The sequence below is a fragment of the Phacochoerus africanus genome, chromosome 2, assembly GCF_016906955.1.
Source record: "Phacochoerus africanus isolate WHEZ1 chromosome 2, ROS_Pafr_v1, whole genome shotgun sequence".
In the NCBI taxonomy this organism is placed as follows: Eukaryota; Metazoa; Chordata; class Mammalia; order Artiodactyla; family Suidae; genus Phacochoerus; species Phacochoerus africanus.
The window spans coordinates 255,972,550-255,999,133 of NC_062545.1; the positions used below are offsets into that span (position 1 = coordinate 255,972,550).

At 53.3% G+C, this 26,584-nt stretch overlaps 3 protein-coding genes across 7 annotated transcripts in view; 1 reads left to right on the forward strand and 2 right to left on the reverse strand.

Moving 5' to 3' along the window:
• Window positions 1-1,763, forward strand: part of BSPRY (B-box and SPRY domain containing) — a 26,961-nt gene extending 25,198 nt beyond the window's left edge. The window contains exon 6 of the mRNA XM_047768195.1: window positions 385-1,763. Coding sequence (XP_047624151.1) covers window positions 385-911 — 527 coding nt within the window. The 3' untranslated portion in view covers window positions 912-1,763. The remainder of the gene's footprint in view (window positions 1-384) is intronic.
• The window catches only part of HDHD3 (haloacid dehalogenase like hydrolase domain containing 3), a 22,733-nt gene extending 15,060 nt beyond the window's left edge, over window positions 1-7,673 (reverse strand). Inside the window, exons 1-3 of one of the 3 annotated variants that reach the window (XM_047768196.1) lie at window positions 7,567-7,673; window positions 7,295-7,343; window positions 4,608-5,683 (exon numbers count right to left, since the gene is read on the reverse strand). In XM_047768196.1, the coding sequence (XP_047624152.1) occupies window positions 4,754-5,509 (756 nt within the window). In that variant the 5' untranslated portion in view covers window positions 5,510-5,683; window positions 7,295-7,343; window positions 7,567-7,673 and the 3' untranslated portion in view covers window positions 4,608-4,753. Of the gene's footprint in view, window positions 1-4,607; window positions 5,684-7,294; window positions 7,410-7,566 lie in introns of those variants that run through there. The other 2 variants (XM_047768197.1, XR_007133298.1) reach the window with 2 other exon arrangements.
• Window positions 7,674-13,461: 5,788 nt separating this feature from the next.
• Window positions 13,462-25,625, reverse strand: ALAD (aminolevulinate dehydratase). Of its 3 annotated transcripts, XM_047768200.1 has the most exons (13): window positions 25,513-25,625; window positions 22,684-22,802; window positions 19,778-19,965; window positions 18,184-18,234; window positions 17,623-17,719; window positions 16,705-16,840; window positions 16,529-16,612; window positions 16,339-16,428; window positions 16,061-16,115; window positions 15,886-15,973; window positions 15,710-15,796; window positions 14,691-14,820; window positions 13,462-13,615 (listed from the first exon to the last, which is right to left on the reverse strand). In XM_047768200.1, exons 3-13 carry the CDS (start codon window positions 19,888-19,890, stop codon window positions 13,557-13,559), a joined length of 990 nt encoding a protein of 329 aa, XP_047624156.1. In that variant the 5' UTR covers window positions 19,891-19,965; window positions 22,684-22,802; window positions 25,513-25,625; the 3' UTR covers window positions 13,462-13,556. The 3 variants fall into 3 exon arrangements, with proteins under 3 accessions (XP_047624156.1, XP_047624154.1, XP_047624155.1); XM_047768198.1 differs by lacking the exon at window positions 22,684-22,802; XM_047768199.1 differs by lacking the exons at window positions 22,684-22,802; window positions 25,513-25,625 and adding an exon at window positions 21,663-21,723.
• Window positions 25,626-26,584: the final 959 nt, after the last annotated feature.

The following is a 26,584-nucleotide window of genomic DNA, read 5'->3' on the forward strand; positions in this document are numbered from 1 at the left end:
AACTCACTGAGCGAGGCCAGAGATTGAACCCACAACCTAATGGATCCTAGTCAGATTCATTTCCGCTGCACCACGACGGGAACTCATCTCAGGGTCTACTTTCTATCAAAGTTTACAGATGAGAGTCTTGGACTAATAATAACTACTCTTCTCATGGCCATAGTTTATTGAGCACTGACTAATGCTCAGCACTTCACACATACCATCTCTGATCCTCGCGTCCACCCTGCGATAAGTCCTATTTTGATCCCCATTTTAAGATGAGGCTCAGAGACAGTATATGGCTTGTCTGCTAGTGAGTGGTGAGGAAGCCCTCTGCTACCGGGCGGGACCAGGTTAGGGCTGAGGGTGGAACTTGGGCAACTCTGAGAGTTCTTTCCGCAGGCATGGAAGACGTGCGTATCGACGAGAGGACTGTCAGCCCCTTCCTGCAACTGTCAGAGGACCGAAGGACCCTGACCTTCCATGCCAAGAAGTCCAAGGCCTGGGCAGATGGCCCGGAGCGCTTTGACCACTGGCCCAATGCCCTGGCCACCACTTCCTTCCAGGTTGGGCTGCACGCCTGGGTGGTGAACGTCCAGAACAGTGGTGCCTATAAGGTGGGCGTGGCCTCAGGCCAGCTGCCCCGCAAGGGTTCCGGCAGTGACTCCCGTCTGGGCTACAATGCCTTCTCCTGGGTCTTCTCCCGCTACGACCAGGAGTTCTGTTTCTCACATGATGGGCAGCACGAGCCCCTGGACCTGCTGCAGTGCCCATCTCAGCTGGGGGTGCTGCTGGACCTGCAGGCCCAGGAGCTGCTCTTCTATGAGCCGGCCTCGGGCACGGTGCTACACACCCACCACGCGTCCTTCCCCGGGCCCCTCTTCCCAGTCTTTGCCGTGGCCGACCAGACCATTTCCATCATCCACTGACCTCTGGCCGTGGGGAGGCCAGGCTGGCCTCCCTACCACCCTTTCAGGCCATGTTTCTACCCAATGTCTTTTTCCCAAACATTGCCTGTGTCCAATGGGCAGCTTTAGGAGGGCATCTGGGTACAGCCACTCCATGCTAGTTATCGGTAGGGAACCTGCTGTTCCCCAGCCTTGGTCTCCCCAGCCTACACATCTGTTCCACTGGTGGTGTCTTGTTTGCCACTGTATCTCTAACATCCAGCACGGTGCCTGGTGCATAATGAGAGTGCAGTAAATATTTGGCAAGCGAGCGGATGGATGGATGGATGGATGGACAGGTGACGGAGTGCATGTGGTAGACTCTGCTTGAGAAGCGCTGCCTCCAGTAGATGCCATTCTCTGGCAGAATAGCCTATGGCTGAAGCTCTTTCATCCGCTCAATTCACTGCTCCTTAGTCCTTTTCATGACATGGCACATAGAGAAAATATTTTTTCTAGCACACAGGAAAACCTGCAGGGGAGTTATAACTCCTGCCAGGCTGTGGTTGGCCACAGGACTCTGCCTGGGGGCTGTGTACTCTGCCAGACCCTGCCTGGCCACTCGGAACACTGAAGGGATCCTGTCCAGGTGACTTGCCCGCAACACACCTGTCGGCAGCCATGCCTGAGACTAGGCAGAGCTCCAGCCCCTGCCCACCCGGGGCAACAGGGATGAACTTTTCTCCCCACTGCAGCTGATGAATGGCCCCACCTAGTGTCTTCTCTGACATAATGTGAAGACCTGCGGTGAGGCCTTCAAAGAAACAGCTGAGGGGACAAGAGGGCCAGCCTCGGGAACATGGACATTATTAAAGGTTTTCAAAGACTGAAAAATGTCTTCCCCATTCTTTGTTGGTAATCAGGCTGATTCCCCCAAGTGCCAGCTTGGATCTTGTTGGTGCGCCTGCTGGGAAACTGATGTCTCCCTCACCCTCGCCCATATTCCCAGATAGAGGCCGGAGGCAGCTCAGCATACACAGCTGAAAGAGCCTCAACAAGAGTTCTGTGCCCTGCATTGCTGGCAGGGCAGGTCCCTTTCTGTTCTTCTGAGGAGGTCCCATTAGAATAGCAATCCCCCTCCCATTTTTTTATGGCCACACCCATGGCATATGGAAGTTTCCAGGCCAGGGATCAAAGCTGAGCCACAGCTACAAACTACGCAGCAACTGTGGCAAGGCCGGATTCTTTAACCCACTGCGCCGGGCCAGAGATCTGAACCCGTGCCTCTGCAGCAACCCAAGCCACTGTAATCAGATTCTTAACCCATTGCACCATGGTGGAAATGCCTCTCTGCCCCCCCTTATTTTTGTCTTTTGTCTTTCAGGGTCACACCCGTGGCATATGGAATTCCCAGGCTAGGGGCTGAATCTGAGCTACCGCTGCCAGCCTACACCACAGCCATAGCAACGCAGGATCCAAGCCTTGTCTGCGACCTACACAAGCTCATGGCAACACCAGATCCTTAACCCACTGAGCAAGGCCAGGGATCGAACCTGCAACCTCATGGTTCCTACTCGGATTTGTTAACCACTGAGCCACAATGGGAACTCCCGTTCCCCACTCTTAAGTTTTCTCAATAATTTACTTGAAACACTGGGTGGATCAAGTCAACTTTTTCGGTTTACATGACCTCACAGCTCTGAGAGCACAGTTCATGACCCATGTCCTTAACGGCTCAGCACTTGGGAATGAATGTTGAGTCACCTGGCCTTGGCACCAAGCCCAAAGAAAACAAACCCTCGGGAGGTTTGACCAAGTCTGAGAAGAGTTCCCTGCCTTTGCCTGGGCAGTCTCTGCCCCCAAACCTGGGTCAAAGCCAGTCTCTTCTATTTGGCACCCAAAGGCCCCCAAGCCATGCTCCCCCAACCAGCAATCGAATCCCCACATCAGAGGGCAGCCTCCTGGAGGCTAGGCTGTGACTCGAGGATGCTGCGTTACCTCCTGGGCTTCCGCATTCGACGAAGCCGGGGGCTGCTGGGTGGTCCGTCAGCCGCGGAGCTAGTTGGAAATGGTATCACAGCACACAGTCTCTCTGGGGATTCAAATGTTGAAACCTAATGCCCTATGTGATGGTATTAGACGGTGGAGCCCTTGCAAGTGCATAGTTTACGAGGGGAGCCGCCACGAATGGGAATTTAGTGCCCTTAGAAAGAGACCCCACAGAGCTCCCCGGCCCTTCCACCATGTGAAGGCCCAGTGAGAAGCGGTCTTCATCAGCCACATCAGATCGGCTGGCAGCAAGTCTCAGACTCCCCAACTTTCACAACTGTGAGAAATAAATGTTTATAAGCAAAAAAAAAAAAAAGTCTCCGCATCAGCCTTCAGCCCACAGGTCATAGGCCCACTGCCCATCTACATGCACCCCCAGTTCAGGGTCCACTCCAGAGCCCCCCTGCCGACTGTTGGCACCAGAACATACACTGTGTACGTGCCTATAAGCTTTTCACCAGTGGGATGCCCCGTGCAAGGCGCAGGTGTCCAGTAAATACCAAGTCAAGAAGTGTGTGAAGAGGGAGAGGCAGGAAGAGATATGACATTTTAAAAGCCCAACTCACTTCTTCAGCCTCCAGTGACTGCCCCCACATCCCCTGCCTCCTGCCACCTGGAGCTCCAGTCCCTCTTCCTGGGCCTTCCCACCCCCATGCCATCCCTAGGACAGGGATCCTTCAAGACCTTTTGTGTGTGTGTGTGTGTGTATGTGTGTGTTTTTGCCTTTCTAGGGCCACCCCTGTGGCATATGTAGGTCCCCAGGCTAGGAGTTGAATAGGAGCTTTAGCTGCCTGCCTACGCCAGAACCACAGCAATGCGGCATCTGAGCCGCGTCTGCAACCTACACCACAGCTCACGGCTACGCGGGATCCTTAACCCATTGAGCGAGGCTAGGCATCAAACCCACAACCCCATGGTTCCTAGTTGGATTCATTAACCAGTGAGCCACGACGGGAACTCCTCCTTCAGGACTTTTGTCAACTTTAAGATTCCCATCCTCTAGGACGCCTTCCCTATTGTCCCTGGATCTCTAATGCATTGTCTCACGTGACCCGGATCCTTTTCTACTTGCAACTTAGCAGTCAAGCTGATGGGCTTCAGAGTTAAACGTGTCTATGTTGGAACCCCAGCTCCCACCGGTTCTGCGACCTCAGGCAACTACTCAGCCCGGAATCCAATTACTCATTTGTTAGGTGGTAGTCACACTTCCTCCATCCCGGAGGTAGCTTCATATAGGCATATAAGGCCTTGGCAGAGTACCTAACACATGGCAGGCAGGCATCAACGCTTTCTTCTCCTGACTGTAATTTCTTGTCTAAATGTTCACATTTCTGGTTATGCGGTCCTAGAGGGCAGGGTCCCTACAGCTCAGCCTTAGCACCTTGGTTTTCAAACTACCCACCTCTGATCTCAGGCTTCTCAGGGGGAGAGTTGCAGAGGGTTCAGGGCCTGAAATGAGGGACACCAGGTCCTCTGCTTCAATCCTAGCAATTTCTCATTTTTCCCGTTTTGCGTGTTGGGGTGCCACATGAGCTCACCCACGGCAAAAAGCCGTGCTGCTAAAACCAAGTTTGAAAGCGCTGGTTTTGAAGCCAGTTGGGCCCTCGTGGGTCTTGCTGGCGGTGAAGGGGATGCATGATGGAAAAGGGACACAGGTGTGATGAATGAACCATCTCGGAGACCAGGAGCTGGTTAGTGGGGCAGGGCTGAAGCTCTGCTTTATGATCAGACTGTTGTGAGTTGGCGGCAGACAGACAGGCAAAGGCCAAATCTTGGGAAGGCCGGGGCTTCCTGTCTCCAGGGCTGGTCAGGCCCCACCACTTCCCTCACCAGACTCAAAGCCCCAGGGGTGAGCCCTCCAGGCGGTCAAGGGCAGGTAGGAGATGGGACAGTGAGGGGAGGATGTGTTCTTGGGGTACAGAATCCTTGACCGCAGGATCCAGAGGCTCCGGGCCAGCCACCAGGAAGCTGTGCATGCCTACAGCCCGTGCTCCCTTGTAATCACAGCGGTAACTGTCCCCAATATGGGCTGTTGCCGCAGGTTCCACCTGTGCAAGGCGCAAGGCCTCATGGAAAATGCGGGGGTCTGGCTTGGGCCAGCCGGCAGCCTCAGAGGTCAGCACAAAGTCGAAGTAGTCCCGCAGGCCAAGACCCACCAGAATGTTCTCCAGGCGTCGGTCAAAGTTGGAGACCACTGCCAGCCTCAGACCTCGTTTTTGGCACCCCTTCAGGGTGGCCTTAGCCCCCTCCAACACCTGCCAGGTGTGGGGGTGACTGAAGTCCTCGTAGAGCTGGTCAGCAATGGGAATCACAACCTGGGCATCCCCAACACCCGCCTGATGGAAGGTCTGCAGGATCACGTCCAGCCACCACTGGCGGGAGGTGAGGCCCTGGCTCAGGCCATAGTTGGGAAAGCTGTGGCTTTGAGCCTTGTACACCTGCGGGAAGGCTTGTCCCAGGGCCGCAGCCTCCACCTGCAGCCCATGGGCCCAGGCCTTGCTGGCATATTCCACCCCCACAGGGTGGCGGAGCCTGAGCAGCGTGTCCTTCACATCCCATGTCAGCAGTCGCAGTGGCAGCCGGTGCACCATGGCCTGCAGGAGGGGACCCGTCCACCCCAGGTCAGCCTCTGCCTCAGGTCCCAGGGGCCAAGGGGAGGTTGAGCTGGACAAGACACTGCCCTTTCCAACCTGATCGTCTTCTCTTTCCAGGCTTCGTGGGTCAGATCTGCTGGCACCTGGGTCACGTCTTCACAGCAGAAGATCCTGGAACGAGAGGGCAGGCGACGTGGAAGGTCAGGCCTTGGAGGCGGAGACAGACAGGGTTCAAATTGTGATGCTGCCACCTCACCGTGTGACCCTAGGAGTGTCACTCTCTGAAGCCCTGTCTCCTTATGTGTAAGACAAGCCCAGGGGCCCAGCCTCACAAGATTGTTGGTCTCGATGAGATTGTATGTTCCCTCCACTTTTTATGTGCTCTAGCAGTTGGGAATGCAGCAGAGATTTCTAGATTTCATGGCAATTACAGGCATTAAAGAACAGGGGATACAGCTATTAGACAAAGAACTACACAAATACTTAAGCATAACGAAGGCAGCATGCCCCATGATGTAAATCCAGAAGCAAGTGAAATTTCAGTGGAGAGCTGAATGCCTATTCAGGAAATGGAGGTGGTTTTAAATCTTCCTGGCACTGGAAACAGGGAGTGCAAAGGTCCTGAGGCAGGGCAAGGAGTCTGATGCTTTGGGGAAAGAGGGGCTAGCGCAGGCAGGGCCTTGTAGTCAAGGTAAGGAAACAATTATTATGACTGCCATTGCTACTGTTAGGAATGTGAAAGACAGAAAAATCCTTGCAAACCATCTGACCAACTCCTTGAATGTTCAGCCAGGACAGACTGGGCCAGGGAGGGGCATTTGCCTAAGGTCATAGCCAGAACTAGAACCCAAACCTCCAGATTCTATGGCCAGTACTCCCTTCCACTGCTTAGACCTATTTGGATTTTTTAAAATCTGATTTTGGTGAACCTGTACAGCACAGGACAAAAGGGAGGGCAGAGCAGCCTGGTCCTTCTATTTTTTTCCCTCTCTATGGCCACACCTTCAGCACATGGAAGTTCCCAGGCCAGGGGTCAAATTGGCGGGGCCTATGCCACAGCTTTGCAGCAATGCTGGATCCTTAACCAGAGGCCGGGGATGGAACTCGCATCTTCCTGGATACTAGTAGGGTTCTTAACCCTCTCAACCACATCCTAGAGGTCCTGGTCTTCCCTGTCTTAAAGCCTCTCTGAGCCCCAGGTGATGATGCCTGCCTGGGTGAAGAACCAGTGAAAGGATTACTGACTGCAGAGAAAACTCTTTAACCCAACGTCTAGAGGGTGGAAGCAGCTTCTGGTCCCAGACAGAGCAGATTCCAGACACCCAACCTGTTCAGCTGTAACCTGAGGGGCCAGAGTTCAGAAGGCAGCCCAGCTGTTGCTGAGGGACAATCATGGCTGGTGAACCTGGGGACAGGCCTTAGAGGGGGTTTGTCAGGAAATGAATTTAAGTCAGTCTGGAACTTAGGGACACCCGTCCAAAGATGCCCTCCCTTTGCAGGTGGGTAGGTGGAGGCCCAGTGAGGGGCGGAAATTCGCCCCAAGTCACACGGGGAGCCATTGGCGCTGCTAAGACTAGAACAAAGGGCCCACAGCATTTTCCTCGGTTTCTGGAGGGGAATTTAGGGACTTTGGTCGCAGGTCTGAATTGCTCACCCTCCCTCCCCACCACCAGGGCTCGGAGGTGGCAAAGTCCGGGTAGCCCGCGGCTAGAGAAGTATCTCTACTACCTCTGCCAAAAGCAGCGAGACCTGCGGCGCCAGTCCCTGGGGCCCACGACTCACCCGCCTCGCCGAGAAGCCAGTCAAGAAAGAAACCGCAGCCGCACAGCCACTGGGGAAAAGATGAAGGCGCCCCTTTCTCCCAGATCCCAGGCCTCCGCTTGCCCCTCCGCCTCGCTCCGCCCCGCCCCTCCGCCTCGCTCCGCCCCGCCCCTCCGCCTCGCTCCGCCCCGCCCCGCCCCTCCGCCCCGCCCCGCCTCACCCCGCCCCTCCGCCTCACCCCGCCCCCCCGCCCCCCCCCACGTCCTTTCTGCTCCCTCTCGCCGTACCCTCACCTCCTGAGACCCTGCGCCTTTGTCACGTGCCCTCACCGCGGGCCTCTGCCCTCCGTGTCCCTTCTGTGACCCTCCCTACCCCTTCGTCAGACACCACGCGATCTCAGTCCGTCTTGCGCCCCCTTCCGTCCCGTACTCCGCCTTTCACCATTACTTTGCACCCCTTGTGCCCTCTTTGCGGGCCCCTGCCCACCCTGCCCTCGCAGCCCCTCACTTTTTTATCCCCTTTCTGTGCTCTCTCTGCCTGCCTTCCTCCTCCCCAAGACCTTTCCGCCTCCCTTTGGATCTGGACGCCTCCTGGGAGGTGCCCAGGCTGACTTGGGAAGAAGGGATTTGGGTTTGGATCTGGCTTGCTTTGTGTTGGGTAATCACCTCCCCCTCACTGGGCTCGGGCCTGGGAGGAAAAGCAAAGTTCAGTCACAGACCTTTGGCCGGCAAGGGAGAGCCCACGGCTCCAGACATTTCTTTGAGTAACTTTTTCAGCAGAGAAAAAGGGGCCTTGCATGTTACATGAAAGCCAATGACAGGTCCTGCTGTTTTGAAACAAGCTTCTTTGTAATTTACCGGTTCAAAAATGGGTCCACTTCATGGGTATAGTTTCCTCCATATGTCAGATGACCAAAATTCCGAGAGGGTTTTATCCCTTGATCTATCTTGTGTGGACTCTGGCCTGGTAATTGCTTCTGGAGACACCTGACCATGTCACAACACTGGCTGCTAGCTAGCTTCGGTTATTTCTCTTTGAGAAATCAAGTTTCTTATGGGGCTTTTTCCTTGAGATTCTCATTCAAGGGCACTAAGAAAACCCAAGCTGGGCCCACAAGACACACATCTGTCTCTCTCTCTCTCCAAAATTTCATTTACTTATTTTTTTTGTCTTTTTGTCTTTTTAGGGCTGCACCCATGGCATATGGAGGTTCCCAGGCAAGGGGTCAAATAGGAGCTACGGCTGCCTGCCTCCACCACAGCCACAGCAATGCCAGATCCAAGCTGCGTCTTCGACCTACACCACAGCTCACGGCAACACCGGATTTTTTTTTTTTTTTGCCTTTTTGTCTTTTTAGGGCCGCACCTGCAGCACATGGAGATTCCTAGGCTTGGGGTCCAATCGGAGCTGTAGCCGCCGGCCTACACCACAGCCAGATCCGAGCCATGTCTGTGACCTGCATCACAGCTCACCGCAATGCCGGATCCTTAACCCACTGAATGAAACCAGGGATCGAACGCATGTCCTCATGGATGCTGAATTCATTAACTGCTGAGTCACGACGGGAATTCCTCATTTACTTATTTTTAAACTTTTAAAACCATACATAGAGAAAAGTGCAAAGAAGTGTACTTGTCCTTGGATTTTTACAAAGTGGACATATCTATGCAATCTGCGCAAAGACCAAGAAAAAGAACATCTCTAGAACTCTGGTGCCCTGTCTCCTGGTCACTTACTCCCATGAAGGGGAACCACTATCCTGACTCTTAAATGCATGGTTATATTGGAGTTACCGCCGTGGTGCAGTGGTTAGCGAATTCGACTAGGAACCACGAGGTTTCGGGTTCGATCCCTGACCTTGCTCAGTGGGTTAAGGATCTGGCGTTGCCGTGAGCTGTGGTGTAGGTTGAAGACACAGCTTGGATCCCACGTTGCTGTGGCTGTGGCGTGGGCCGGCAGCTGTAGCTCCAATTGGACCCCTAGCCTGGGAACCTCCACATGCCACTGGTGCAGCCCTAGAAAAAGCAAAAAAAAAAAAAAAAAAAGCATGGTTATACTTGTTTCTGAACCGTGTGTGAATGGAATAATACATCATGCATTCTTTTTGCTTTTTTTTTTGTCTTTTTGCTATTTCGTGGGCCGCTCTCGTGGCATATGGAGGTTCCCAGGCTAGGGGTCGAATCGGAGGTATAGCTGCCAGCCTATGCCAGAGCCACAGCAACGCGGGATCCGAGCCGCGTCTGCGACCTATACCACAGCTCACAGCACCGCCGGATCGTTAACCCACTGAGCAAGGGCAGGGATCGAACCCGCAACCTCATGGTTCCTAGTCGGATTCATTAACCACTGTGCCACGACGGGAACTCCTCTTTTTGCTTTCTTTGCTCAAAATTTTGTTTGTAAGTTTCATCCATGTTGCTCTGAGTAGTTTATAGGGCATTCATGTCCCACCTGTGATACCTCAGTTTATGAGTATACCATATTTTATTGTGGATGGATATTTTGGGTTATCTCCAGTTACTGGTCATTTCAGATACCCAGTTACTGGTTAATTCAAATATTAGAAAATGTTTCTATGGACATTCTCTTTTTTTTTTTTTTTTGCTTTTAGGGCCACATGTGTGGCATATGGAAGTTCCCCAGCTAAACGTCAAATCAGAGCTGCTGCTGCCGACCTATGCCACAGCCACAGCCACACCAGATCCCATCTGAACCCTATCTTTGACCTGCACCACAGTTCATGGCAACACTGAATCCAGATCCTTTTCCAACAGAGCAAGGCCAGGGATCAAACCCGCATACTCATGGATACTTGTCAGGGTCATTACCACTGAGCCATGACGGGAGCTCCCCAAGAGAGGTTTTTAATGCTCACCAGAGGCCTGGACATCTGAGAATAATATGCCTTGCTGGTTGTGAAAGCTGAGTTCTCTGCCCGAGGATAAAGTTACTAGTGAGAGTGAGGCCCACAGCAGGAAGTGGGGACTAGGAAGGAGCCAGACCCAGGACTACTCCAACCCCTCCAGCTGCCCACCTGGCCATTATTGCTTTTGTAGGCAAAACATGGTGGTTGCGGACGGGGCAGGAGCAGACCGTAGGCTCCAAGCCTTGACTCTGGAGGGAATCATTCAAGGAGACCATGATGCCTAAAGGCAACTCAGCCCCTTGGTTTGCACCATTACTGGAACTAATGACTGCCTTATGTTAGACTGATGATTTCACTACTGTTTACTGGGAGGGGGCATGGTGTCATGGGTAAGGGTAGAGGCCTTGGAGGTGGGCTATGTGAGTTCACATCCCAGCTCTGTTGTCAGTGATTGCGGTTCTAGATCCAGTTCTGCCACAAATTTGTCGAGCAGCCTTGGGAGTCATATAAACTCTGTTGACAGAACTTCTTGGTTGCAAACCCAAGGTAAATTTAGCACTCCCCCTGCCACCCTGACCCCTTTTCAAGCTTTCCCACTTCAGTAAATGGCCTATCAGCCCCCCCAGGAGCTCAAGCCAAATTCACCCTTGACATCTACCTCCGAAAACATTCCCTTATCCATCCCACTGTCACCACCCCGTATAGGCCACATTTCTTTCGTGTTTTAAAACCGTTTTTCTTTTTTAATGCTTTCTTCCTGCTTCAGATTCAGATCAGTTAGAAGACTGAACTCTTTCCTTGCCATACCCACAGCACGGAGAAGCTTCCCGGCCAGGGATCAAACCCACATCACTGGAGCGACCTGAACTGCTGCGATGACAGTGCTAGATCCTTAACCTGCTGTGCCACAAGGAACTCCTAGGCCATATTTCTCATGTGCACTTTGCCAGAGTGCTGTCAAAAATGCTTTTCTAAAATTCAAGCCAGAGTGAGTCATTCCCCTGCCCAGAAGCCTTCAAATGACCTGCTTTTCTTGGGGCACAATGAAAAGGTGCTCCATCTTCCTTAAACATGGCTTTTGAGCCCCTGCAGGATTTGGTCCGAGTCTCTCTCCATGCAGTTCATGTATCTCTTCCTCGTCCTTCCCTGTGCTTCAGCCACCCCAGCCTTCCAGCTCACTCTAGCCCCCGGGTTCCCTCTGTGGGGAATGTTCTTCCCTAGACATGTCTTGGCTTGGCTGCTCATTCTCCAGGTCTAGGTTTAAATGTCAGACCCTCAGGGAAGCATTTTTCTCGTCCTCCAAACCACGTCAGGCCGTGGTGACCCTCACAGCACCTGTCACCACATCACTGGTTACACACTTGCGTCTTGGTCTCGGGTCTCCTCAGGAAGAGTCATCTCTTTGCTCAATGTTCACTCCTGGGGGCCCTGGGCACAGAGTTATTTGCCTCCTGAGGACTGTTTGTAGCGAAAGGGCAGGGCCTGCCTCCCATTTCCTGTGCCTAGAACAGAGCAGGCCCCATGTGTGCTTAGCAATGATGAGTGTGGGATGGCTTTGAAGAACATTCCCTTCCATACTAACCAGAAATGGGCCAGAAACTACGGTGGCAGAAAGTTCCGGTGGGGTCCAAGCCCTGAGGCCCATCCATGGCTCAGCTTCCATGAATGTTTCGGGCCTCCAGGTGACTCTTCAAGTCTTGGCCACCTCCCAAAGGCAGAATGAGATTAGGTTTTCAGTGAAGTTGGCCACGGCTTTGGGGACGACCACCAGGTGTCAGACGGGAGCTGCCTCTGCCTCAAATATTTCTAAATTTGAAAACAGGTTGTACTGCTTTCCTGTCTACATTCAGCTTACTTTGTTTCTAGAGCTGGGATTCCCTGTCACTTTGTAGATGAACAGGTAGACTGGCAAACTGGGCCCTGGCTGGGCCTTGTTGCGACACCTTCAGAAGGGTGAATGGAAACCACTCAACCAGTTGCTCAAGCCAGAAGCCCACGAAAACACCCCTCTTTTCTCTCATTCCCTCCCCCAACCCCTCAATGTGAAAGCATCAGTGAAGTCTGCTCCAGAATATAACCTGAAGGCATCCTGCTTCCTTCTCTCTCTCCACTGCCACCACCCTGGTCCAGGCCACTCTCATCGTTCCCTGGGATCGACGACAGCCTCCCAGCCAGGCTTTTCCTGACCGGCTCCTCCACTTTTTTCCCTAGCAGCGGAATGGGGGAAATTGGAACACGTGCAATTCCTGGTGAAGATGTTTCAGATGGCTTCCTCTCAGATGCAGAATAAAACCCAAGCTTCCTCTGGAAGCGCAGGGTCTACCTTTCCAACCTCCAGTCCCGTGGTCCACCTTCCTTCTCCTCATCTGACTCCCAGTGGCCCTGCCAAGCCCCTCCCAGTGCAGGAGCCACATACTCTGTGTCGTCCTTGTGGCTTCTGGTAGCTGCTTCCCTGCGCCCTTCCTAAGGCTCTTTCCTTGTCCCTCAGACTCAGGGAGGGCTTTTCCAGAGAGGCCCATCATCTTTCATTCTGCCTTTCTTTCTTTCCCTCAATTTGTAACAATGTATTACAATTCGTAACTGTTGTGTTTTCTTGTCTGTCACCCCTGTTCTTGTCCATGGCAGGCAGAGGCTGAGGTCTGTCCTATTACAGCCCTGGGACTCAGCATTGAGCTTGGGCACAAAGCAGACATTCTCAAAAACAAAAACAAAAACAAAAACCACTCTCTTCAATAAAAAGCCTTTTTGGTGGTGGCATCTGTGACAGGAGCTCTCTCTTTGCTTCTGATTTTCAATCCTTAGGCAGCATTCCTGCCTGTTAATGAGCAATTCTTCTCTGCCTGTTAATGAGTAATTCTTCTCTGTGTTTACCGCTCAGAAAACAACAGGAGAGCTCAGGAAGCCTGGCAGCCCCTGGCCTCTGTGGAACGCGTCTTCCCGTGGAATCGCAGCAAATCTCAACTGAACCCAGGGTGCCAAACTAGGCCTCAGTCCCAGTGCGCCCAGCTCTGCTGCCAGGGGCCTCGAGCTTGGGTTCAAGATCCAACCGCCCTCCTCTTCCCTTAATGCTCCAAGCCCTTCTCCCAGGCCCCACGGAGCCAATGCCCCTGACTCGGGGTGGCTTTTAAGCTGAAGCCAAACCAGAGGAAGGAGCTGGGGTGGCAGAGGTGAGCCTCAGGGCTGACCTAGGGGAGGCATCGGGGAGGGGGGGCGGTGGCTGGGACAGCTTGGGAGGATGTGGCTGGGAGGGTAAGATTTGGCAAAAACCACCCAGGGCTTCTGGGCACCTGCCAGCACATTAAGCAGGAAGAGGGCACAAGCGCACAGTTCTAAAAGCAGTGTTTACTTTGGTTGTCACTTCTGCAAGGCTCAGGAATTTTTAAAGTTCTAGTTCTTGGGTCTGGCATACTTTCTCCATCAGTCCTTCAGCCACTGCAATAGCTGAGGTGTGTAGTAGGTGATGATGACGTCGGCACCTGGGTTGGGAGAGAAGCAGGAAGCGGGGGAGGGAACCGGGAGGAAGCATCAGATCGGCTTTGGGAATCCCTTCTGGGAGATGAGGGCTGTGGGGGGAAGCAGGCTACCATGAAGTGGCATAGCCCATGGGTGTCACAACCTAGACTGGGTCCAGTTCTCGTCTGTCCTAGCTCTGTACAGTGCGTGACCTTGGGGAAGACATTTTCTCTTTCTGGACCTGTTTGCCGATGTATACATTTTTTTCCCTTTTTTTTTTTTTTTGACTGCTCCCAAGGCACGGGGAAGTTCCTAGAACCTGTGCTATAGCAGCGACCTGAGCTGCTGCAGTGACAACACTGGATCGTTGACCTGCTGAGCCACACGGGAGGGTAAAATTGCACAGTGGGGGAAACAGGTAAGCTGTGAGTTTCCTCCTCACACTGTGTGCTCAATATGAAACTAGCTCCCATTTAGGGAGTGATACACCTATGCCGATTACACGTATCATCTCACTTAAACCTCTTGACATCAGTGCACCAGCTATCTTATCTCAAGTTTATAAATGGGGACACTGGGAGTTCCCATCGGGGCACAGTGGAAACAAATCTGACTAGGAACCATGAGGTGGTGGATTCAATTCCCCGCCTTGCTCAGTGGGTTAAGGATCCAGCATTGCTGTGAGCTGTGGTGTAGGTCACAGGCACAGCTCCAATCCTGCGTTGCTGTGGCTCTGGCGTAGGCTAGCATTGGCTTGGATCCCCTATAGCCTGGGGACCTCCATGCGCTGCAGGTGCGGCCCTAAAGAGACAAAAAAGACCAATAAATAAATAAATAAATAAACGGGGACACTGAGGAGAGAGAAGGGGCTTGGCCAAGGTCTCAAAACCAAAAGTAACAGAGGGCTCTGCTGCCTTCACTGGCCTACATTCTCTTTGGCCGTTTCATATCCCTTCCTCGTCCTGTTTGTTCAGATCACTGTATTTCCAGGCATGAGATTCCAGGCTGTCTCATGGCTTTGTTTGCCTATCAGGGCAAAGTGCTTACCAGCCCTTGTGGAACAGGTCAAAAAAAAAAAACCCCGCCCTGCCTGCTTACCAGCTCTACGGAAGGCAGTCATGACCTCCAGTACTGCAGTCTTGAGATCAAATGCCCCGGCCTGGGCCCCGTGCCACAGCATGGCAAACTCTCCAGAAACGTGGTACACAGCAAGAGGGAGCTCAGGATGCTGCAGAGAAGAGGTGGGGGTGGTGGTGGGGGGGAGACAGGTTGAAGTGGAGGGGTTGTGCCTTTGGGAGTGTCCCCTTTTCCCCACTCACTTGGTCTTGAGCCCCATGCCCTGAGATAGCGCTGCTGGTAGCCTGGCTCATTCTTTTTTTGTCTTTTTGTCTTTTTTTTTTTTTTTTTTGCTTTTTAGGGCCGCACATGTAGCATATGGAGGGTCCCAGGCTAGGGGGTCTAACTGGAGCTACAGCTGTGGGCCTACACCACAGCCACGGCAGTGGGATCTGAGCCAGATCCTTAACTCACTGAGCGAGGCCAAGGATCGAACCCGCAACCTCATGGTTCCTAATTGGATTCGTTTCTGCTGAGCCACCAAGGGAACGCCTCATTCTTGTGCTGTTAAGGCAGAGCTGTTTAGAGGCTCCTGCGCATCCGGGCACAGAGGCCCACAGTGGTTCCCGGGCAGGGCTGGGGACAGGAATGGGAGGATTCCTGTTCGTGGGGGTGGATAGCTTCCATCTCTGAGATTCAGCCACCTCTCGATTGGAGGTCCCAGAATCTGTGGGCACACTTTCGTCTCCCCTAGCCCCCTCCGGCCTCTGCCCTGTCTGTGCTCACCTTGGTTTTTTTTTTTTTTTTTCTTTTTGCCATTTTTCTTGGGCAGCTCCTGTGGCATATGGAGGTTCCCAGGTTAGGGGTCAAATTGGAGTTGTAGCCGCCGGCCTACGCCAGAGCCACAGCAACACCAGATCCGAGCTGTGTCTGCGACCTACACCACAGCTCACGGCAATGCTGGATCCTGAACCCATGGAGCAAGGGCAGGGATCGAACCCGCAGCCTCATGGTTCCTAGTCGGATTCGTTAACCACTGCGCCACGACATGAACTCCTCACCTTGGTCTTTACCTCCCGCACGATGTCCAGGTAGGGCATTCCTGGCTTCACCATGAGCATGTCGGCTCCTTCCCGTACATCCCGGTCCTAAGGGGTGAGGTGAGGTGTGGGCAGTTCCCTGGGGGGCGAGGTGCCTGGGACATGGGGTGGGTGGGGCTGAGCGCTTGGTCACTCACCACTGCTCGGAGGGCCAGGCCTCGTGCTCCAGGCGGCAGCTGGTAGCAGCGGCGATCTCCAAAAGCTGGGCTTGATTGAGCTGCATCCCTAGGAAGCAGGAGCACCAGGGTGGGCTCTGGCTTTGGGCTAATAGGTCAGGGATTCACCAACAGACCCCTATCCATCCCCACTCACCGGAAAGGTCCGTAGAAACAGGAAGCGAATTTGGCGCTATAGCTCATCACTGATACCTAAAGGGAGACAATGGGGGGCTCGGCTCAGCCAGCTCTTTCCAGATGTCCCAGGGTGATGTGACAAAGAGACAAAAGACCCAGGCCGGATGTAGGGGCCTATGTCCTAATCCCCCTGGAGCTCTGGGCCTTGCTTTCTCCATCTGAGGTGCAGATGTCGGGGCAGGTCTGGTCCAGGCTTTCTCACCTCCTCCCACCCCTCCCTGCACTCCCTGCCCCTACCCCGGTTGCCGAATCCATGTGCCATCAGAGCCTCCTTGATGGCTTCCACGCGTCCATCCATCATGTCCGACGGGGCTATCACCTGACATCCTGAAGGGCAGAGGGTAGCCTTCAGAGCTCTGGGAACCTCCGTCCCACCCTGCCACCTCCCTGACCCAAAGGTGCTCATCCCTGCTGGTGGCTCACTCACCTGCCTTGGCATAGGCCAGTGCCACCTCCGCCAGCCGCTGGCGGCTCTCCTCAGCTTGGAATGACCCATTCTCACTCAGAAGCCCTGCAGGACAGACAGATGAGTTTGGGGAAGTGTCTCGAGGAGTATAGTGGGAGCGCAGCTGGTGGCAGGGCCGGTGGAAAGAGGGAGCTCACCGCAGTGACCGTGGGAGGTGTAGGGGCACAGGCAGACATCGCAGGCCACCAGGAGGCTCGGGAAGTTCTTGCGCAGCAGACGGATCGCCTCAATAGCTGGGGAGTCCTCGGAGTCGGCTGCAGAGCCCCGCTCATCCTGGTGGCCGAGGAAGGACAAAGTGGTGTGTCTGTCACAAGAAGCCTATAGGAGGCATGGTGGCCAGCCAGCAGAGTGCACCCCTGGCCCTCTCTTTTTATTTTTTCCTTTTTCAGCCACACCCTTGGCATATGGAAGTTCCTGGGCCAAGGACTGAATCGGAACCACACCTGCAACATTACGCCACAGCTGCAGCTATGTGGGATCCTTAACCCACTGCGCCTGGCCTGGGACTGAACCGGCGACACCAGAGACAAGCAGATCATTAACCCACTGCACCACAGCGGGAACTCCCCTGGCCCTCTCCTTTAGCACTACCACTGCCCTAGACGAGAAGGCACAGTGAGCACTGTTCCCATTTTGCAGAGGGGACCTGACTTGCCCGTTCAGGGAGCTGCAGCCCTACTTAGCTTCCTGGCCCTACATGGCTCCTGGTTTTTTTGTTCGTTTGTTTGCTTGTTTTTGCTTTTTAGGGCTGTACCTGCGGCATATGGGAGTTCCCAGGCTAGGGGTCAAATTGGAGCTGTAGCTGCTGGCCTTTGCCACAGCAACAGCAACGCCAGATCTGAGCTGGCTCTGCGACCTATACCACAGCTCATGTAATCACTACGCCATAACAGGAACTCCCACGGCTCCTATTTTAAGGGCAGGGGTCATGTCCATTCACTGGTGGCTGCAGGACCAACACAAGGCCAGAGCGAGGGTGTGGTCAGCGTGGAAGCTCAGCTTATCCTCACCGAAGCCCCCTCCCCTTCCCTCTGATCCCACCTCCAATTCTTCACCTTGGGAATTCTGCTGGGGACACCGAAGATCAGGACGCAGCGCAGGCCCTCTTCCACCAGGGGCTTCAGCATCTCTTCCAGACGGTTCACGCCATATCTACGTGCAGGGGCTAAAGTGAGGCAGGTCCCAGGCAGGGGATTCCCCCCACCCCTGTGGCCTGTGCCTCTCTTAAGAGCCAAGTTGCACTTGACCCCAGGAGGGTTCGAGCCCCACAGTATGGGGAGGGGCAGGAATGCACCCACTGAACAGATGGGAAAACTGAGGCTCCACAGAGCAGAGGTATGGGATTCAGCTGTGAAAGGCCCCTTTAAAGTGCTCTTACTGAACTCCGATCTGGAGTTCAGCTCTCCTCTGCTATGATGCCTCTGGAGACGGGCAGCTCAGTACTGCACAATGCTGCCTCTACTGCTGTGGAACAGCTCTGACCCTGCGAAAACCCTTCTGAGCTGAAGTCGGCCTCTCCGGACCATCTGCTCCTGGGTCTGCTTCTGCTTCCGGGCACCTCCACCTGTGAAATCACTCCCTCCATCCTAACCCTCCCTCCCAACCGTGTCGCCTACCTGGCCACTCCTGGGAGGCTGGCGACGGGCTGTTTGTCATCAGGACCATCCCTGCAAGAGCCGGGGATGGGCTATGGATTGGTAACTGTGGGAAGGGCCAGTGGTGAGGGGGTGACTGGGAAGAATGGTGGGGAAGCTGGGGAAGGATACGGAGGTGCAAATGGTGGGAGAGGGATGGGATCCAGTATCTGGTTCCCCTGCCTGGTCAAGCCCAGGGCCTGAAATAATAATAGGAACAAGAATAACAGTGACAACAAGCAACTGTACTAAAACAACAGCACTCACAGGAAGGCAGCAAGTGGTTAAAAACTTACACTCTGAGGTCAGAAGGTCCTCACCTGCTATCCCAGCCACTTACTGACTGGGCGACCTTGGCCAAATGGTACTTTCTTTGACCTTCAGTCCCTTCACCTGTATTCCTTTTTTTTCGCTTTTTAGGGCCGCCTCCATGGCATATGGAGGTGCCCAGGCTAGGGGTCCAATCAGAGCTGTAGCTGCTGGCCTACACCACAGCCACAGCAACGCAGGATCTGAGCCGTGTCTGCGACCTACACCACAGCTCATGGTAACACCAGATCCTCAACCCACTGCGCAAGGCCAGGGATCGAACCCACAACCTCATAGTCCTCAGTTGGATTTGTTTCCGCTGCGCCATGACAGGAATGCCTCACCTGGATTCTGAGTGGATTCAGTCATTCATTCAACACATATTTATTGAGCACTTGTTATGTGCCTGATACTGTTCTAGGCTCTGATGATATGCAGTGAACAAAACAGACAAAAATCCCTGCCCTCGTGGCTATGACATTCCAAGGGATAATATTCCTATTTTTCTCATGAGAATACTGTCAGGATTGAAGGAGACAACCTATGTAGGAGCTCAGCACAGTGCTACCTGGGACACAGTAAGCCCTCAGGAAGGGTCAGCTGATTCTATCATGAATGATCACAGCTGCCACCTCTTACATGCATACAGCACTTTACAACCTACAGAACATCTCCTCAGCTTCTGTTTTATTGCAAAAACAAACAAACAAACAAAACAAACAAACAAAAAAAAACAAACCAGATGCTATTTTACTGCAAAAGCTCAGGATGACAGGTAAGGGTTATTTTTTTTCATTTTTGTTTTTTTTGTCTTTTCTAGGGCTACTCCCTCGGCATATGGAGGTTCCCAGGCTAGGGGTCCAATAGGAGCTGTAGCTGCCGGCCTGTGCCAGAGCCACAGCAACGTGGGATCCAAGCTGTGTCTGCAACCTATACCACAGCTCACGGCAACGCTGGATCCTTAACCCACTGAGCAAGGCCAGGGATCGAACCCGCAATTTCATGGTTCCTAGTCAGATTCGTTAACCACTGCACCACGACAGGAACTCCAAGGGTTATTTTTATTTGCCAAACAGGAAGACTACTCTTTGCAAGCTCCCCCCCCGCCCCCAGATGGCTGTCCTTAACCCAGCGGGCCACTTCCAATACCTCGTGCTCCAAGCTGACAGCTCACTTTACCCCCCAACAGTAACACAGACACCCGCTCTGGTCATGTCCCCCCAACACACCCCCTGCAGAACAGAGACCTGGCTCTTTGGGGACTCACGTGACAAAGATGGGGTAGATGAGGTTGGAGGCACTAAGGCTGGTGGCAGCTGTCTGCCAGGTCCGAAGCAGTGGGTGGAAGTAGCCGCTGTGCAGGACTGACTGGGGCTGCATGGTGGGCAGGGGGCACAGAGAGCAGCCAGCTGGTTGGAATGGAGGGCTCCTGGGGGTTCTGCTTCGTGCTCAGCTCTGTGGGATGATGGGAGGTACATGAGACATGGTCCCTGCCCCTGGGAGGTGGTCACGCACCCCCAGGCTCTTCCAGATTCCTAACTCTTCTGCTCTGTACCCCAGGGCTACTCCTAGTGGGGTTCACCAATCCCTGTTGGTCTTCACCAAGATAGGCAGACGCATAAAAGTAGGCCTTCAGAAACTTCGAGAGCAATCTCAATCTAGTAATATAAACTCTGGGTTTGGATTTTATATGGTCTCTCTCTTTTATAAAAACATGTCTCTAGTAACTCATTTTCATTGTATTTTATCAAAGAATCAGGCTGGGATGGACTGGCCACCACTTAAACTTTGCCTATTCCATGAACAAGGTCCATGTGCATGGCAGAAATTTTAGAAAAGTACAGATAAGCAAAAAAAGGGGGACAAAATCTCCTGTAATTCTACCACTATGGAAAAGCACCCCAATCCCTTGGTACCTGGACTTCTTATCAGGCAGGACCCACACTAAGAGGATAAAATAGCACCATGCCCGACAGACAGAGAGACACCCCCTGTGGAAAAGCCATGGCAGCTGTCTTTTCCAGCCCATGAGAACTCCTGCTGCTTCCTCAGAACTAGCCACACTTCCTTCTGGCTCACCCTCTCTTTCCCTAGGAGGCTAGTGCTCTTTCTACAACTCCCCCACTCCCAAATCCTGCCAGGTTCTCCACCAGGCAGCCCCTCCTTCCTTCTCCCTCTGCAGCATCTCTTCTTGTCCAGATCACAATTTCTCTTAGATGACAGTTCCCTGTGGACCTAGCTTATCTTGTCCCAGTGGACAGAGCTCCTGCAGGGCAGGGTCCACAGTTAGTTCATTCCTGCCACCCCTACAGCACCCTGCACACACAGTAAATATTTAACCACATGAGGTACAAGACAATATGCCCTAAATGTCAAAAAAGGGGCGTGAGACAGAATGAAGCTGGGGCATTAACGTTGGTTTCTTGAGCACCTACTGTGTGCCAGGCCATGCTGGGCACTCGCACACATGATGTCTCCAGTTGGCATTGCGGTCCTGGGAGGCCCGGCTGACCGAGGGCATCTCAGAGAGGCGGAGCCTACCACAAAGGAAGCATGACTTCCCATTTAGAGTTAGGAGGTCAGAAGAAGCTTGTGCGAAGAAGATCGGACTTGAACTTGGTTTTGCAGGATGAATGCATTCACCTTGGCAGAGGTAAAGAAAGGGGTCAAGGGTGGAGCAGGGGGACGGGCTGTGGATGCTCTGAGGACTGGAGGGGCAACAGGGGATGTGGTAAGTGAGGAGGGGAGCCAGACTGAGGACCGGAAAGATTTCTGAGCAGGGGGCGGGGGAGGGGCCGGGTCAAAGCCTGGCTTTAGGAAGATAATTCTTGCAGCCTGAGCAGAGCCAAAGAGAAGCAGAGGAACAGCAGCTATGGGGCTAGAGTGGCGGGGAAGGGGGGGCACCCTAAGGCGGCCAAGAGGCTGTCTCCTAGGGCAGATGCTCTAGCCGTGACCTAGAGAGCCACGGGAGACAAGGATAGGCAGGAAGAAGGCGGTGGGGAGCCTGGCTTGGAGAGGAGCTGGAGAGCTCTGTTTTAGACATTTCCTTTTGGAGATACCTAATAGCCAAGTAAGAGAGGAAAAAAAAAAGAGCCACCAATCCCTGCTTGGATGAATTGGACCTCAAGGCCCAGAGAGGCTCAGGGACTTACCCGAGGCTGCACAGTCTCTGGCCCCGGTGTGGAGGCCCCTTAGTATACTGATAACGCCTTTCCCTCTCCCTGGCCCCTAGTTTTCCAGGCCCCTTTGGCTCCCTCCCAACCAGTCAGGGGCCTCTTTTGTCTGATCCTCCTCCTTGGCGGGCTTATCCGGAGCCACGCGGGATCCACCCTCCCACCACGCCCCTGAGGCAGCCACATCAACAGACCCAGGGGCCAGCCAGGCCTCCCCAGATGTCCCAACCCCCAGCTGAACGATTCTTCGGCGGATACAAAGTCCTGAGTGCCCTTTTGGTGAGAATTTTTGCTCTCAGGTCTGCCAGGGATTAGCCCAGCTCAGAGAGCCTAAATCATTTGTGCAAGACCAGGGAGCTAGCTGGTGACTAAGCCAGACTGTGAGTTAGTTCTAGACAGGTTTTCCCTACAATACCCCACACTTGATTCAGTAGGCATCTCTCTGCCTTGGGGCTAGAGAGATGGAGGAGAGCAGAGAAAAATATATGGGGTGTATTTATGTGCTGGGCACTGCACTAGGAACTTTATATATTTATTATCTCATTGAATGGCAGAGGCTCAGAGAGGTTAAGTGACTTGCTCACTGTCAATCTGCAGAGGCAGCTCACGTTTTGAAGCCAGGTCTTTAGGTCTCTGATTCACTTTAAGGCTACTTTTGTAGCAGGGGGACCCTAGCTTCTGGAATCCAGAGCTGTATTCCACTGGCCTCAATCCCACATCGACATGAGAAGGCTGCACATGCCTTCTGCTTATCAGAAGCCACAGGGCTGGGTTGCCTAGGGGCCTTGCAGTCTAATTCACCAGAGGAGAGGAGGGTTTGGGGATGAGGGACAAGAGAGGAGGGGGAGAAAGTAGTGATGGGGAGGCCTCACTAGGGCAGTTCCATTTTTTTCTGTCCCCTCCCCCTTTAATTTTGGATTCAGCAAGACATTTGAGAAATGGGTATTAGTGCAGAAAAAATTAAAATGTTGAACATCACCAATACCATTTAACCTCTTACATTCTGATGTGGAAAGCAGGGTGGAGAAAGGCGACGGGAGGGGTCTGACATCCCCAGAGTCAGGTGCAGAGCTGGGCTTGACCATGGGTCTCTTGGCTTCTGCTCAAGTTCCCTGTTACCTGCACCACACGTAGTCATTCTGTTACAACTCGTGCTTAATAAATATCTGTGTAGTAATAAATATCCAAGCAACGGAGGTGCTTTTCTGTTTGCAGAGCCAAATCCAGGTGGAGGTTTTGCTTTGCCAAAAGTCCCTCAAAGACTGGAAGAGTTTCACATACTTGGGAGTGGCCCTTCTCCCAGATCAAGGGAGCCCATAAGCCACAGCTGAAACCCTGCGATGCCCCACTGAAGACAAGGGCAAGTCACTTTGGGATTCAGAATGGGTTGGCTTAACTGAAAGGCTGTATCAGGCAGGGCAGAAAGAACCATGTTTCAGAGGCCAACAGACCCTGTGCTCTGTGGGCGACTTTGGGCAATGCTGCGGAATCTGCATTTCGCAATTTCTGAAATGGGAATGATACCATCAGAGGTGCAGAGCTGCAGAGAAGATCAGAGATAGGGAACGAGGTATGTGCCTGGCACAAGTAGCTGCACGGTAAACATGCAGCTATTTTTACTATTATGCGGAGTAGAAGTGAGCAGGGTGTAACCTCCTAGAGTGCCGTCACAGCGGTGCCTTCGGTACCACACCGGGAAGGGACTTCCACTCAAATCTGTGTGGGCCACGAGTCTTCTAAGACCTCTGAGGTCGTATCTCTGCCTTCCAGCAGCTTATGTGGTGGAGGAAAAATAATCACCACCCAGACGCTACTGTAGAGGGGTGGACTAGGTGCAAGGGGAGGGACCTGTGTCTCTGAGAGACAAGGATGGATGGCTTCATGGAAGAGGGGACACTGAGGGATGGGTAAATTCTCAGATTGATTAGGAAGTTACCTCTTTCCTTAGAAGGTAACTTCCTCAAGTGGGGAGTAACGGAAGCTGGGCCCTGAGAACTACCACCAGGAGGGGCTGAGAAGAGCTGCAGGGTCCGATTCCCTGTTGTTGTGCTCTGCTGAGGATTCCAGAGGCTGTGGTCTTGGCACAGAGGGTTGGGAGCTACTGCCAGCTATGGCAGGCTCTGCCACTAGCATGGGAGGAGGCAGTCAGGAGGGCCAGGAGGGAGAAGGTGGCCAGAACTGAGAAATCCAAAGTCCCAGAAAGGCCCAGGACAGCAGGTGTCAGGCAGTTCTGAAACGGGACTGACCAGCTGCCTATTGACTCAACCTGCATTTTCTGAATATCTACTCTGGGCCTAACCGGTGCTAGAAACAGAAATAAAAGAGAAGAATGAGACCCAGGCCTTGCCTTGCCTTTGAAGAGCCCAATCTCGTCTGGGCTTAGCCATTAGGAGAATTTGGAGAATTTGCCAATTCCCAAAATCCCAGAACATGCTGGTTAGGAGGGTTCATAAAGCTTGCTGATTGCATCATTGAAATGAACACTATTGGCATGATGGGGAAACTGGGCTCAGAGAGGGGCAGGCATTTGGCCAAGATTGTGCAGGGGCCAGTGGCAGATCTGGGGCTAGAATCCAGGTCTCTGGCAGTGAGGTCATCAGTGTCCACCATTACCCCTTGTTTTTTTTTGTTTTGTTTTTTTTTTTTGGTCTTTTTGCCATTTCTTGGGCCGCTCCCGCGGCATATGGAGGTTCCCAGGCTAGGGGTCTAATCGGAGCTGTAGTCTCTGGCCTACGCCAGAGTCACAGCAACGTGGGATCTGAGCCGCGTCTGCAACCTACACCCCAGCTCATGGCAACACCGGATCGTTAACCCACTGAGCAAGCGCAGGGACCGAACCCGCAACCTCATGGTTCCTAGTCGGATTCGTTAACCACTGCGCCACGACGGGAACTCCCCTTTGATATTTTAAGTATAGATTTCTTTCTTTCTTTTTAGGGATGCAGCTGAGGCATTTGGAAGTTCCCAGGCTAGGGGTGGAATCAGAGTTGCAGCTGCCAGCCTATGCCACAGCCACAACAATGCCAAGCCAGATCCAAGGGGAATCTGTGACCTATATCGCAGCTTGCAGGAAGGCTGGATCCTTAACTCACTGGGCAAAGGCAGGGATCAAACCCACATCCTCAGGGATACCAGTTGGATTCTTAAAACACGGAATCAAAAGGAACTCCTAAGTATAGATTTCAAAGCTGCTCATCAGCAGAGGTGGACTCCTGGAGAGCTCTTGGTGAAAGAGGTTGGGAGGGAAGAGGTAGAAAGGCAACTCTGGACCTCGTTGCAGCTAGCAGCAAGATGGTTAGGCTTGCGGGTTTTGGAGTCTCTACACGTGGGTTCAAATCCTGGTTCTGTCACTTTTCAGCTGTGTGACTTCAGTCTCCTCATCTGGCCAATAAGGGCTTGAACTGAGCTTGATGGGCTGTTGTAAGACTGAATGGGCCAATGCATGCACCGTACATACAAGGCTAGCACAGAGTGGCTGTTATTGCTTGCACCTCCCTCCCCCATACTGCTAGGCACCGCGGGCTCTGCACTGATGGAGACTACCCCAGCGATCTCCGAGGGAATGGAGCCCAGAGAGGAGACTCGGAGTCTCCAAGAACTACAGCCCCGAGTCTCCAAGGACTATAGCCACGCGGAGACCCCAACCCCGCTGCAGCGGGACATCTAACTCTAAGAACCCAAACAGGGGTCCCACAATGACTCCGTCTCCGGCGACATCGCCGGCGCTCCTTGGAGTACAGCACGATCTGGGTCTGGGGATACAAGAATTCTTGGTGCCAGAGCCCCCGCGTCCAAGTCTGCCAACTCCCGGAGTCTGGCCCCCACTCACCGGCTTTCGTAAGGAATCCACGCCGCTACTCCCGCCACCACAGTCGCGAGCTCTGGTCTCTTGGGCCCACGCGGGGGCGGGGCAGCTCACCCGGAAGCAGCGCCCCCCTCTCACAGCCCGCCCCCGACAGGTTGCAGGCCACGCCCCCTGCGGGTGCTTTGCCTGAGGGCTGGTCAGCTCCAGCCACAGTCCCGCCCACGCACGGCGGCAGACCTGGCCAATCGGGTGCGCTGAAGGGCTGGAGGGCCCGCCCCTCCCCTCAGCGAGGTCCGCGCCTGTGCAGGGAAGACCCCAGGGCGCCCGCTTGTACAGTGCTGCAGCACTGCGAGAGGGGCGTTGCGTGTGAGCAGGCGTGGGAGGCAGCTACAGCTTTGCGGTTCTCTTTACAGCTTTTCTCTTCCCAGCCCAGCACGTTTGGCGCTGATTGTTGAAAGAATAATTAGATCTCAAGGATTTAAAACAACACCGTAATACCTAACACAATAGCTAAGTCCCTTTTTGCGGACTGAGCATTTTAAATTAGTTAAGCACCAGGCTGGCTTCCAAGTTTTCAGACAAAATTTATTCCAGCGTAATTTCTCAGGACCAAGAGTTTCACAGCTCTGAAACTCTTGTGCCATAGTTTCAGAGCTGTGATGTGAAAGACATGGGTACTTTGGAAAGGCTCCAAGTCTGATAGGAGCATCAGACCTGTCTGTCCGTGACGGGTACGATGAAAGATTTGCCCGCAAGTCCGGGGGCGGGGCGGGGGTGGAGGTAAAATGCTGCAGAGTATGTGCAAGGGTGGGAAGGATCTGGTGACGCTTATGGGGCTTAGGTGAACTGGTGGGATCAGATGAATGAAATAGGGGTCGGGGTCAATATACCCTAGCAAAGGAATTCCTTTATAAAGGTGAGACAGGGATTATTGAAAAGTTGACTTTGAACTGTGAAGGGTGCCAGTGGGTTGTACTATATTTATTCTCAGATCTTATTTCTCAAAATCTGTATCCCAAACCTGTTTTATGCATCTTTCTATTACAAGTCCAAGAGGCTTAATGCTGGGGAAATATGACCCTGCTTAGTTCCTTGC

Excerpts from the sequence above, each read along its gene's own strand:
- ALAD (XM_047768198.1), bottom strand. The coding sequence starts at position 19,890 with ATGCAGCCCCAGTCAGTCCTGCACAGCGGCTACTTCCACCCACTGCTT. Across the intron at positions 15,974-16,060 it reads TGTTTCTACGGACCTTTCCG|GGATGCAGCTCAATCAAGCC; the intron begins GTGAGTGGGGAT and ends CCTGCTTCCTAG. Across the intron at positions 14,821-15,709 it reads TGCGGGAGGTAAAGACCAAG|CATCCTGAGCTCCCTCTTGC; the intron begins GTGAGGAGTTCA and ends TCTTCTCTGCAG.